General features: G+C 43.8%; 1 protein-coding gene and 1 long non-coding RNA gene across 2 annotated transcripts in view; both read right to left on the bottom strand.

The window, feature by feature from the left end:
* Positions 1-2,485: 2,485 nt before the first annotated feature.
* The window catches only part of LOC118422162 (adhesion G protein-coupled receptor L3-like), a 29,404-nt gene continuing 18,598 nt past the window's right edge, over positions 2,486-13,291 (bottom strand). Inside the window, exons 11-14 of the mRNA XM_035829682.1 lie at positions 4,355-4,641; positions 3,893-3,962; positions 3,294-3,430; positions 2,486-2,886 (exon numbers count right to left, since the gene is read on the bottom strand). Coding sequence (XP_035685575.1) covers positions 2,486-2,886; positions 3,294-3,430; positions 3,893-3,962; positions 4,355-4,641 — 895 coding nt within the window. The remainder of the gene's footprint in view (positions 2,887-3,293; positions 3,431-3,892; positions 3,963-4,354; positions 4,642-13,291) is intronic.
* Positions 6,672-7,806, bottom strand: LOC118430454. Its single transcript, XR_004832856.1, has 3 exons — positions 7,677-7,806; positions 7,203-7,364; positions 6,672-6,812 (listed from the first exon to the last, which is right to left on the bottom strand). It is a non-coding gene; the product is annotated as an uncharacterized LOC118430454 (long non-coding RNA).

Here is a 13,291-nt window from a genome sequence, read left to right as displayed (position 1 = left end):
CGACCCTTGGGCTTCATACTACGCCCTCACGTGTAGCGAAAATCGATCTGACGACGAGTCTGCGAGCTCTAAATTACGAGGAGGCATGACCCTAATGCCGAGGAAGAAATGGCAGAGTTCCCCCCTTCCCGTCAGGGTCATGCCTCCTCGTAATTTAGATCTCGCAAACTCGTCGTCCGATCGATTTTCGCTACCATGTGAGGGGGGTATACTGAACGTTTTTTCTTCGCACTATCGCATCAGTATTGTGGTTCCCAGAGGAGGCTTAGGGGAGGGAGAGGCCTTATTTTGGGATAAACAGCGGGTGCACCAAAACATGGCAGGGTCCGTGTTTACGTCAAATGGCGATCACCATATCACTAAGCTTCCCCATCCTTCCATCGCCTCGATTTTCCCAAATCTACACGTGCGCCGGACCTTTTATACTCAGTGAATGAGTATCCTAAGGCGAAGATAAAAGAAAAGAATAGGGCACTTACCCGATGTGTTACCAGCTCGGTTGTTTCCCATGAGAAAAACTACAGACCGTTCATGGTCTTCATAGTGCTCCGATCCTAATGCACACAAGTGTCCGGTGGACAGGAGGAAATGCATTCCGCAAAAACATACCACGGATCTGAACCAACATCACAGCAAAGACACTAATTCAGGCAGAAAGGTATCTCCACAACAAGTTGGACATGGCTTTTGCCGTCTCAAATGGCGTAAGTATACCATGTAAGCCCGTATGCATTTTCCTCTTCCCAGTCTTCATTACTGTATTTATCTATCAACGTAAATATTGTGAGCTTACGTAAATATCTAGTGTTAATGCATATATTGTGAGATAATTTACAATATCTAGATTGTTTTTCTGAGGGGAGGGGTCTTGGCGGTAAAAGTAACCGTTACGGTAACTATCATGGCAAACTTAACACTAGATAGTCTAATGCCAAGTCAGGTGAGTCCAATCTGTATGTTGGAGAACAATATTTTCTCATTACATAATTGTTGGTTCTAGCTTGAGCATGTCAGAAGTTATGCGGCGTGAAAGTTGACTCTCACCTCACCTCACAGCACTTAGTTGTTGGGGTAGCGAGACAATCAACACAAGTTTTCCGCACCTGGTTGTTCTCTAAAGATGCATGAGTGTATTTGAAGTCTCTGCACTTAAGGCCTGAAACTTCGGTCGCCCTCAACCAGTCCAAAACATAACATTCGAACGTAGTGTGACCCAGCGATTGTGGTTATGCAATCGGGATGCATAAACAAAGCCAAATACCATGACTAGGTTCTCATACTTAACTTTGGTCTACTGAGGTAAATAACGGTAAACCTTTTTTTCAACTGCACGCTGCTCTTCATTGATGTCACTGCCTTCTACCATTTCATTGTCTAGACGTATACAATATAAGGTATTACAAAATATGGTTCCTACTAGATAAACAACCAACAGATGCACAGGTCATGTACACTGTATGTGTCAGAGAGATCTAACAAGGTGGCATAAGGGTCTTCGTTAGATATTCAAGACGTAAGCAGGTCAGAAACTCACCTCTGGACATAATATACGAGAACAGAGTGTAGTTTATATAGTCTGTGTGTGAGACTCGAGCAGGTCACTTACAGTAACTTTGAGAGAAAGGCTGAAGAATGCCAAGAAGTAGATCAAAGTGTGGAGTGTGGTCCTGTTTCACCGCTTAACTCTAATAATATTAATATTCAATGTTGTCGGGCTTGACATGCTGGTCCTCACACATACCACGTATATGCTGAATAGCGTTTTCTCTACAGTAGAGTAAAGACATGCCTGATTATTTATTTATTATTTCATTGTTTATTCATTTGAACAACAAGAAATTTCAAGATTGCATGATGGTCTTCATTAGATATTCATTAAACAATGATAATAATGATAAACAGAGAAACGTGGAGAGATAAGCGTATATATCTTACACTAGGCCCTCCTCCTCTATACATAATGAAAATGATTATAATCGATAAACCATTAAGTAAAATAAAACATCATATGTTATAACGATACATACGGATAATGCTTTAAGATACGATCTGAACTGAGTCTATTATAGGGGCTAGGATCATGGTTTATCAGATAGGTTTTTAGGTTACTTTTAACGTTTAGAAAAGAGAAGTTTGTGTAATTATCTGAGGGTTGTTCCAGATTTGTATTCCACGGTGGACAGTGGAGCCTGATTATCGTTCATTACCATTTTATTGTTAGTGATTGCTAAATCTTTGTCTATGTATCTCTGTGTAAAAATAAATTTACATGTTTTGTATTCAGTTTTATTTTGCCTTTCATAACAATCATATTTATGTATTATTGATTGTGTGATATATATCTTCTTTTTGTTCTGGTATATGATTATTATAACTTTTTCTTATGATAATATCCTTATGTTTGTAAAATGCGTTATATATTCGTTTTAACACCGCATTTCCCCTCCCAGTACGACCTACTAAAAACAACTCGACGTGATTGTTACTACAGCGGCTCACCATCAGGTTTGCTATTGTATGAGAAAGAGCTCAGCCGTACAAGCGTTGTCTGTGACGTGTGTACACTAGAGGAAGAAAGAGACGTTCTTCTCCCACTGACATCGTACAGACCATGCTTCTTCCCTCCCCTGTAGCTGCACGGTACCGCCATGTTCCGCAGCTTCCTCCACCACTTCTTCATGTCCTCCCGCATCACGCAGTGGAAGATGAAGATGAAGAGGCCTTGGAGGGTGTTGAAGATGCAGAACAGGTAGGCGAACACGGCGCGCGCGTCGTTGATGACGAAGAAGCCGAACAGCCAGGTGAGACCAAACAGAGCCATGATGCTGAAGGCTCGGCGGATCTGGCGGATTATCCAGTAACGGTCGGCCTCTTTGATCTTAGCACCTGCACATAAAACATATATCGTCAACCCTCATACGTCGATGAAGAATAGACATCCCGGCAATAAGATGCAAAAGGTAACATTTACTCAAGATACAATAGAAAAGTTTTGGAAAGGTCCCATCTTTTCAGGCAGTGAGACAGTGGCAACAAGAATGTCTTGAACATCTGAATATCTTGGGTGTGCAAACACATTTGGGGTTACTGATGTTGTATTAGTGGATTGAATGATTTTTTTTAAGTAGTGACTTTTAAGTGATTTTGAGGCAAAACCAAAGAAAGTTTGTTCTTGTATGTGTGTGTCGTGTTGTGTAGTGTATGTGTGTGTGTGTGTGTGTGTGTGTGTGTGTATGTATGCGCGTGTGTGCCTGTGTGCGTGTGTGGCGCTGGCTGTTTTTTTTCATATCCACCTCTGAGCTGTTTGAGTTCCTTCTCGTCCCGGACCAGTTTGCACATGACGATGACGAAAACCAGCAAGTTGAACAGTAGGATGAGACCCGCCGGGAGCAGGAAGGCATAAATCAGGGGTGTTTGTGCCAACCAGCAACTGGAAGCAAAACATTAGAGAAAATAAAACGTTTTATTCAGCTATGCTTTCCTGTTGCTATCTGCCATTCAAGATACTCATGGGCCGATCCTATTATAATGAGCAGGCCAACCAATGGCCTCGAGCAATGAGAGAGAGGCTGCATGACTCCCATGAAATATTTTTCAAATTTCATAAATTCCATTTTTAAGGCTGATTTTGTACTCTTTCAAATTATATTCAAAAGGACCAATTAACAGGGACCACAATGACCTGGTGGCTATTTTGCAGAGATCATAGACTATGTATCAACAAGGTGGTCACTAGTACAGGTGAGAATGGATGCAAATTGCAATACCAACTTGCTATGTAACAGGATCTCGAAGTAACGATTATTTGGATGACATCTCCACATGAAGTAGAAGTACGAATTTCAAAGTGAGCAGTGATCATTATGAGGATGCCTTTGACTTTATAACTTACTTGTCCTTCATCCTGTACTGGTAGACACCTGAGGGTCCCACAGTCAACACCGTGGCGACAAGGGGAAACCCTGGACAAATGTATGAAAACACACTTGTTGCTGAAAAATGAACTTTTCTTAAGGCAGGGTAACGACAAGGACTACATTTAGCGCAGCAAGAAACGTTAACTAATTTTAATGTTGAAGTCACGTGTCCATTATGTCACATCGCCTAGTTTACGAAACATGCTTTTGTTTTAAGTTTGGTACTTTTACTAATGCACTTAAGAATGTGTTAGGAGTTGTGTAGGTTTTGGATGGTTCAAGTCGTCTTAACACGCTAATTTGGGATGTGTTATCGAAATCGCTTTTCGAAGTGTTTTAAACTTTTATAATGCAAAAGAACGGATCCTGGAAAACAAGATCTGCTTCTGGGGTTCAGTACCCCTTTCAGGTGGTTTGTGAATTAGAAAATCCCTCACCCCATGCTACTGCTGCAGCCCTGATGACGAAGTTCTCAGACACGTGATGGTCAAACACTACCACAACGGCGAGGTATATGTTAACGGCCTCCACCGCCATCCACATCAAGGCAGCCAATAGGAAGTAGTGTAAGAACGCGGCCACCACCATGCAGCCAATGGGAGACGCCGTCTGGTTGATGCCAGCGAGGAAGATGACGAGAATGGCCAGCAGAGCCACGCAGAGGTTGATGAGGACGAGCCGCTGGTTCCTGGCATGGCCTGTGCTGGAGCGGCGTTTGTAGTTCCTGGAATTATTATTAATATGTGATCCATTTAATGCTAACGTAATGAAACATGGTACATTCTGCTTCTCTTCTTAGCACTCTACTTACTGTAGGATTAAGTACCATCTGTGTTTGTACAACTGTGTGGCCCAATTCCTAAAGAAAAAGACGGGCGCCGCCCTTTGCTTGGAGACATACATGGTGCTAAGAAATATATGACCGTTGTTAGGCTCTACTCTAGTCTTCTGGTTTGATGTTACCACCGGATGGATACAACAGAATTGCCATCTAGATGGCACGATGGACCTCATAAAAATGTTAACGCTTGTCTCAATGGTACTTTCAGGATGAAAACCAGCCTTGAAATTGCACGGAAAACAAAACCTTTACACTGTCTTAAGCGTTGTCAATTAAGAATATTATCCATAATAAGTATTCTTCTGAACGATATGCCCGCCAACATTTAACTTCGTATGTGGGATTTGTTTTCATTCTAGATCGAGTTGTTGAGATACATGTATAAGGCAGCTGTTCCCTACCTTGTGACGATAAAAGAGAGTAAGGTGAGGACCAGACAAACGATGGACACGACGCAGCCCACAATAGTGATGACCTCTAGCGGCCTCTCGTGTACTCCGAAACCCACACCAAACACGTCCTGAAGATAGGAAGACGATAGACAGTTTGTAGAGTAGAATATACCCGAAGGCTGTGATGATTGGCTCTGAGGTGACTTTTGGGAGTATCGAATGTTTTTTAAGCGTGACTGGCATCGGACTTCCGAATGTCCTTTCTAACTTCATTACTATGCAGAAAAGAACTTTGCAACAGACCTGAGTCAGCTTACAAATGTTCCCCCATGTGGCTATGTGGTCTGATGTTGATTGGGAATTTACAATGGTTAGTATTGACTGAAGGAGGCCATATAAGAATTTCACAATTGAAAAGAAAACATCCTTTTCACGTTGTTGGTATTTTGTGGTCTTTTCACTATTTTTAAAAATTTTACAATTTTAAATTATGAAGTCAATGGTGCAAAAATATAATTGTGGTCGCAACATGGTTGTAGCGCGATCGCCGTTTAGTAAAATGGGGGTCTTACAAAGATTGCCGCGAAGTTGGTGAGGTGGTTACAGGCACAGGTGTACAGTCCATTTTCCTCGCCCGTGCTCTCACACCCTTCAGTCGACCACGCCCCTTGTCCTGACTCGGCATCAAAGTCCCAAAACACACACCTGACCCCTTTCACGTCTTCGGGAAGGAAATTCTAAAAAATATGAAATCAAATCAAATCAGACTAATCTCAAAATGAATAAGATAAGGGAAAGGAGTAGATGATAAAAAGAACACAAAACCTTCTGGGCAAACATCTAAATACCAAATGAGAAATAACGGCATTGCACACAGATGTACAAGGTTGTCCGTGAAAGTAAGTTTTTGGAAGCAAGACATATAGGAAAAGGATGAATACAGGTCAAGTATTTATCTGCACATTCTGCGGTAGAGACTGCCATCCTAAAATTTGACTGATTGGCCCCTAAGAGTTCCTTTGCGTAGATTCATAGTCTGTATAGACTGGCTGACAGTAGAAGTAGAAGCCGTAAGATGCATTGCCAAGGCAGGACTACACAGAGTAACCTGCACCTGACTGAGGCAGAGACAGACTGAAGCTGCTGACCGTCTTCTGAGACGCAAAGAGCCGAAGTAGAAAAAATGCAAACGGGCTCCGTCATAGAAGCAATCTGAGGAGCGAACCGTAGTTAGAATACGGTGACACCCCGGCTACCCATCCTCATACGCAGGGACATGTCTGGATGTACCCTGCCGCTATCTCAACCGTCACTCTTAGTTCCTGTAGGCTTTGCCAATAACCAGCTGCCAGCCAATCAGAGAAAAGGCCCTTCAGTTTTCAAAACGGATCTCGCATATAGAAGGGTAAGCTCATTGATATTTATAAGCAGGGCTGTGCCTGTGACGGTTGAGAAAGTAGGGTACATCCAGACAGGATGAGGCTACCTGTAAGGGTGCAAAGTTGATGATGACCGGTTCGGGCAGGTTCTTGACCCGCCTCCCTGCGATTCTCCCGCCGATGATGCGCGTTCCCACTGCATCCTGGGAAGGTCCCGCTGCACCCTGGGAAGTCTGCACAAACAGGCTGCTGCTGTTGTAGAGGGTGTAACTCAGACGGACTTCTGCAGGGAGAGGGAGAGAAAAAAACTCCTTGGGGTCTCCTTAGATTTTCGGTGACGGCTGATTGATCTGTTTCGCGACCGTGGCATCATCACTAATACTTGGTGATGAATTCCACGACAAAAGACTTTAAAACTGTAACAGAGGGTCCCTTAACTTCAGACATGTATCTATGAGTTCGACATCATTTTGCATCAGTGTCGGCTGCACCTTTGTATTCTGACTAATGATAACTGAGAGTGATGGTATCAACTAATATGTATATATAGCCGTGGAATGATAATTTTACCCCATTACTAAAGTAACTCTACCTCTATGGACTTAAATGGAGCAGAAACTGTGCAGAATGCACAACAATCTCATGGATATCAGTCCAATTCACCAGAAAGTACCTGATGTGTTGTTGATCTGTATGAGACTTGAGATGTTCGGAGGTATCGAAATGGAGATATCGGCAGTTCGCACAAAGCCCGTAACGTCCTCAGTACTGAAGCTCCTAACATTGCCTTCCTTCAAGCTGTTAGAATCGTCTCCACTCAGAAAGAAGGCAAATCCTGAAGAAAGTAACACATTGTCTCGTCGCTCCAAGCGAAACACTCGAGTAACGAAATACTTCGATAAATGGGAAATAAAATGGTGAAATGAACTATGAGAGAAAACGGATTCAGCCCGATAAAAACACCTATACAACAGCCGTAGCCAAACTTCTGCTTGAAGAGTAGTTTAGACCAATGCAACGACAAAACACTGTGGACTACTACTTCTACGTTGTATTGTTTTACCAGGTATATCAGGAATTAAAAAATGCTACTCTTTGTTTGATTAACGACGTTATGATGACAGGACACTATCCAGTCAATGCTAACCTTGCCCCTTGTCCAACTCCTCTGGACTGATGTCAGCTGCCTGCAATGCCACCCCTGGCCGCACGGCGGTGTACTTCTCTGTGGTCAGTGCCACTGTATCAGCAAATGCCTCCAATGCCTGTACGACTCTAAAAAGACGAGTTAAGATGTTTCTAAACACCTTAAGACGGTATTTGGTCCTTTTTACTTCTTCAACTGCTATGCAATGTCATCTGGCGTTTCAGCTTAATATATAGCTTTCTAAAAATAAAGATACTGGTGTGTAGCTCCTGAAGGTAATACTTGTGTAGCGGTACGCCATGTGTGGTCAGTTAGCACATGGCAGTAATATTGTGACATCTGATGTGAATTAGATCCAGTAAAGAGAGAAGGACCCGGATATCCCATGTCAGTCTCACCCATGACACGAGTCAGAGTGGATCTCCTTCCTAAAGCCAACACTGGTGGCAGCGGTGGGACAGAAGACGTTGGGTCACACCAAATATCAGTTATACCGACTGCACAATATATATATATATATATATATAGAATACAACACGTTGTATTTTATTTATGTCATACCCACCTGAGAAAACCCATGTTTTGATGCGAAATGCGCCAGAAGTTGAACAAATTTGGTGCCCTCGAACCAAAAGTGTTGCAACAGCAATGTTCTAACGTCCGAATCAGGTATTCGAATTGCCAACCGAGGTATGACATAAACATGCTTATCTAATGGTTTGAATATGTCCGCCGTTACCTGGTCGGTCCCCTCCTCTCCTGCTGACTCTGCTGCAGGACAGTGACGTTCACGTTGATCAGGTTGTCCACAGTCGTCATGAGGGAGTCTCCGATCTGTGGGAGAAGGCAACCCTTTAGGAGACAGTTTTCTTTTCTGGTAGGCACATGGTTCTGATCATTGGCGAGGTCTGATTGCTATACGTCTGTGAGAATGAAAGAAATAAACTCGGAACAAAGTGGATGGTTGAAAAAATCTGGGTGGATTCTGCAACAGTGAGAGAGAGAGGGAGATCGAGAGGGAGATAGAGAAAGATAAAGAGAGAGAGAGAGGAGTGATAACGCACCTGCTCTGTGGCGCTGACGTTGACTATCTCCTGTAAGATGGTACTGATGCTGGCCACATCGTTAGATGAGAGCGTCTCAGCCTGTACTGTGATCACCTGCACTTCCGCCGCCACGGATAGAGCTGTCTCGTTGGTCACTACAATCTGGAAAGATATGAGCACAGGAGGTTTCGTTGCAGTACCAAGGAAAGTTGCTAGAATGCCCCAAATCCATATTGGCCTTCATCTTCCCACCATCTTGCCCTCTAATTAAATATTATGTTAAGCATTTCATACCAATTTGAGTTGTGCAGTGTACAGTATGTGCAAACACCCACACAGATACGAACGCACTCATAGCTGTGTTTCATAAATCGTAATACTCTTATTTTTTTCGTTGCTCCAGTAAGTCCAGATGAAAACATTGATTTTTAAGAATTCAGCCACATAATCACATCCAATGCACAACTCTTTTGTTTTATATGTAAACGCCTACCTGAGATAGGTTTCGCAAGTCAGTATCACACGTGAGGAGGACAGGGGGGTCCCACACCGCAGTTCTACCCGTGGTGATCCGGCAGAACCGAGTGGCCAGGGGCTTCTCTGTGGTACACAATATCAAAACGAGAACGAGTAAATTCTATGAAATTGCTAAGTGAGTGAAGCGTTGGAATTACATTTGATACATGGCACGTCGTGAGTTCGATCCGCTGCCGCCATGTCTTGTAAAACTTGTGACTGCTTTCACTGCTCGTCACTCGGCATTTGGAAAGAGTAGTTGAACAAACACCACTACAATATCATGCTGTATTGAAAGCTCAGTTTTGTGTGGCCCAATTGGCCTTTGAAATGGATCTGGTACAGGAAGGGCTTAAACGTCAACTAAATACCATGAACACGTCCAGGCGGCATGGGATATGGTGGAACAGTGACTTTTATGAAAAATTTTATTATTCTCTTAAATATACCAAAATTTACCATTTTCTGCTGAAGAGTTACAGTGTTCAGTGGAGTAGGAGAAACTGTCGCCGTCCGCCCGAGGAAAATACACCAGCCCAGCCTCTGTCTCTACAACCTCCTCCTTACAGTAGACTGTCGCATTACAGTATAATGGGCGTTATGAAAGAAAAATGAATATGAAGTTGAACTGTTCAGTGGATGCTTAACTTCGTCGACTTACTTCAATCGAAGTAATATTGCAGACAGCAAACACGATACATGATATTCTACAATTTGCGTGTGCGTGCGTGCTTGTATGCGTGCGTGTGTGTGTGTATCCATCATGTATGTAATGTGCAAATCATAGACTCGCTGGCATGGCTGTAATTCATATTATAGATCATATTTATTGGACCATGTTACTCTCCATATTCATGAACAGTGTGGAAATATAAAGTCTAGTTACTTACTGACTCACACTTACCTGGAGATAGCACAGCGTCCACTTTGTTCACACTCAGGTTGCCCAGACGTCCTCCGTTATCGCTGATGTACTGCTGAAGAGTTGCTACCATGACGACCTCATCCGATCCAGGAGCCTGGTCAGTACTCTGGAACTCCATGTCTACAGTAGCAATCACGCTGCCCATGCTGAGAGTAAGGAGCAAAAACAACCATGCAGACGTACATACGTTATGCACATCCACATGCAATGGTACGAGTTGCTTTCAAAGTTTCACATGGACATATGCTAATTTACAAATGATGAGGAGATATGTGACACATGCAATGGTAAAAGAATAGAATTTCAATAGATATCAACCATACAAATGCTCGAAGATCGGATTTACATGGCAGAAATGTAGAATAAATAAAATACACCAGATACAACAGGTATCGTAGCCTATCACCAGTGTTGAAATTTTATTTACCGGAATCTCGTCACTGTTGCCTTTCTGAAGCTTGGAACTGCCGCAAACGCCAGGGATGTCTACAAGACACAAGAAGATGACATCGTTAAAACAGAAATTTTGGATAAAAGAGAGAAATGCAATGTCATGGTCCACCATTGATAATTAGAAACACACATATGTACCTCCGATTCTATCGCTCGTGCGAGCATCTGGAACCGTGGGTGACTCATGTCCTTCAGGTCGTCAGTAAACACTTCGCCTGCTAACGTCAGGTCGGCAAAGACCACGACCAAAGCTAATGCATTAGAACGACAATGTTTGGGACAAATAATGCATATTTCACCCCACATCTGTCATTATACAAGTTCGAAAATCACAAAATATACAAATTGTACAAAATGTTGCCAAAATTTGCTATACCCATATGCATACCAAAACTGACATTTCCTAACTTGGTTCCCCCTTGCAGGAATTGAGGCGGAAGAGGGAACGTGAGCGGGATTTAGACCGCCGGTTTTGTAAGGCATTTCGGCTAATGTATATTTGAGCTACGGTCTATTTTAATGAAAATCAATGACAACAACATGGTGGACAGCACCCAGATGCTTCATTGATATGGAAGCATTGGAAAGTGAGTGAAGGCTCACAACATACCGAAGGGAGTCTGACAAGTTTCTCCTCCGTACCCATAATCACAGGTGCAGGTGAAGTTGTCTGCACCGCTACTGCAGGTCCCATTGACGCACGGGTCGAGTCGGCAATGGTCCACAGCTGTCAGAACATGGGGAAAATTGAACTTTTATATTGAAGTTTGCTTTCGAAAGCGTATACGAAATGGTGGAGCTACGATTTCCCTGGCTCACTATCATAGATAAAGAACAATTTTCTGTTTTTTTTTGCCATTTTAATCATACTTTAATATTGTGACATCTTCTAATTATAAAATCAAGGTTACACAAATCCAATTTTGTTAGCTGTACTGTCACTCAGTTCTGTCTAGTAGAAAGGGGTCTCATTGTTTATAGTGCTTTACTGACTTGGAAGAGTCTCAGTAGCGTTGAGAGTTGTGACGAGTCTGGTGACCAGGGTCCTGACAGTTCCCTGAGTTCCAGCTGAACCTGTGGGTTACGAAGTGTACCAGCATATCACATGTGTATGACGTAATGCAAATAACATGTTATATGTGTATGTACATAATGCAAATATCATGTTACATGTGTATGTACATAATGTATGACTATAAGCAATTTGAGTGCCCGTTGTCCAGCCACCCTTTGGGGACAATTTCATATTTTCAGAACTAGATTAGTGTTACAGTAACTATGTCTGCCCTTCCGTAGTATCTCGTATATGGAAGTAAGATATTACCGGTACCAACAAGTACAGTGTTTATACAGAAGTGTTACAGACACCGCTAGCTTTAGAGCCAACGCTATATAACCTGTAGACTGGGCCGCTGTGCTTGCTGTCCTTGTAGTTGCCCTTGAAGTCACAACCGGCGGTGTGCTTTCAGTTGGCCCCACTGTCAGGGTGCTTCCAGTTGGCGTCTGCCCCACCGTCGCGGTGCTTACAGTTGGCGTCTGCCCCACCGTCGCGGTGCTTACAGTTGACGTCTGCCCCACCGTCGCGGTGCTTACAGTTGGCGTCTGCCCCACCGTCGCGGTGCTTACAGTTGGCGTCTGCCCCACCGTAGCGGTGCTTACAGTTGGCGTCTGCCCCACCGTCGGTGTGCTTCCAGTTGGCGTCTGCCCCACCGTCGGTGTGCTTCCAGTTGGCGTCTGCCCCACCGTCGCGGTGCTTACAGTTGGCGTCTGGCCCACCGTCGCGGTGCTTACAGTTGGCGTCTGCCCCACCGTAGCGGTGCTTACAGTTGGCGTCTGCCCCACCGTCGCGGTGCTTACAGTTGGCGTCTGCCCCACCGTCGCGGTGCTTACAGTTGGCGTCTGCCCCACCGTCGCGGTGCTTACAGTTGGCGTCTGCCCCACCGTCGCGGTGCTTCCAGTTGGCGTCTGCCCCACCGTCGCGGTGCTTACAGTTGGCGTCTGCCCCACCGTCGCGGTGCTTACAGTTGGCGTCTGCCCCACCGTCGGTGTGCTTCCAGTTGGCGTCTGCCCCACTGTTGATGCTGTACCTATTATTATAACAGTCAAGTGTTCACATGTGCATTTTACATGTCCATCAATTTCCATTTAAAAGACCCAGACAAGAAACCTGAAAAGAAACCAGGAAAGAAACCAGAAAAGAAACCAGAAAAGAAACCAAAGGCTCCCAGAAGGTTTGCACAGAACTGAAATGCCACTACTATTGATCATAAAAGCTGCCATCACCACCAGAAAACAAAAAGGCTGTATCTCAGGTTAGTTACTTACACCACCATTCTATGGCCTCTAAATGATAATTGATGATTATGCTACTCGGCGGCTAAAGCAAGTGCCACCCTATTCCTGAGCGTTCCAAAGTGTATTTGTGAGACAGCCTGGAAGCTGTTGTCCTCATTTCCTTGCCTTGCTTGTTAGATATTTATCATCTTTTACAAAGGGAACATGTGATTAAAATAGAAGATACTAATCAGTGCAAATGTGGTTCACAGCAGTGCCGATGTCCATCGATGTAGAAGAAAACTAACCTGTCGACTGTGTCACAGTGCAGGCTGTTCTCGTTGTTGCTGTTGAAGTCAGAACTGTAGGTGTGCTGACTGTAGACCTCTGACCCACAGTTG

The sequence above is a fragment of the Branchiostoma floridae genome, chromosome 1, assembly GCF_000003815.2.
Source record: "Branchiostoma floridae strain S238N-H82 chromosome 1, Bfl_VNyyK, whole genome shotgun sequence".
Classification (NCBI taxonomy): Eukaryota; Metazoa; Chordata; class Leptocardii; order Amphioxiformes; family Branchiostomatidae; genus Branchiostoma; species Branchiostoma floridae.
Note: the sequence above shows the minus strand (reverse complement) of the source record. Positions and strands in the feature narration are given on the sequence as shown.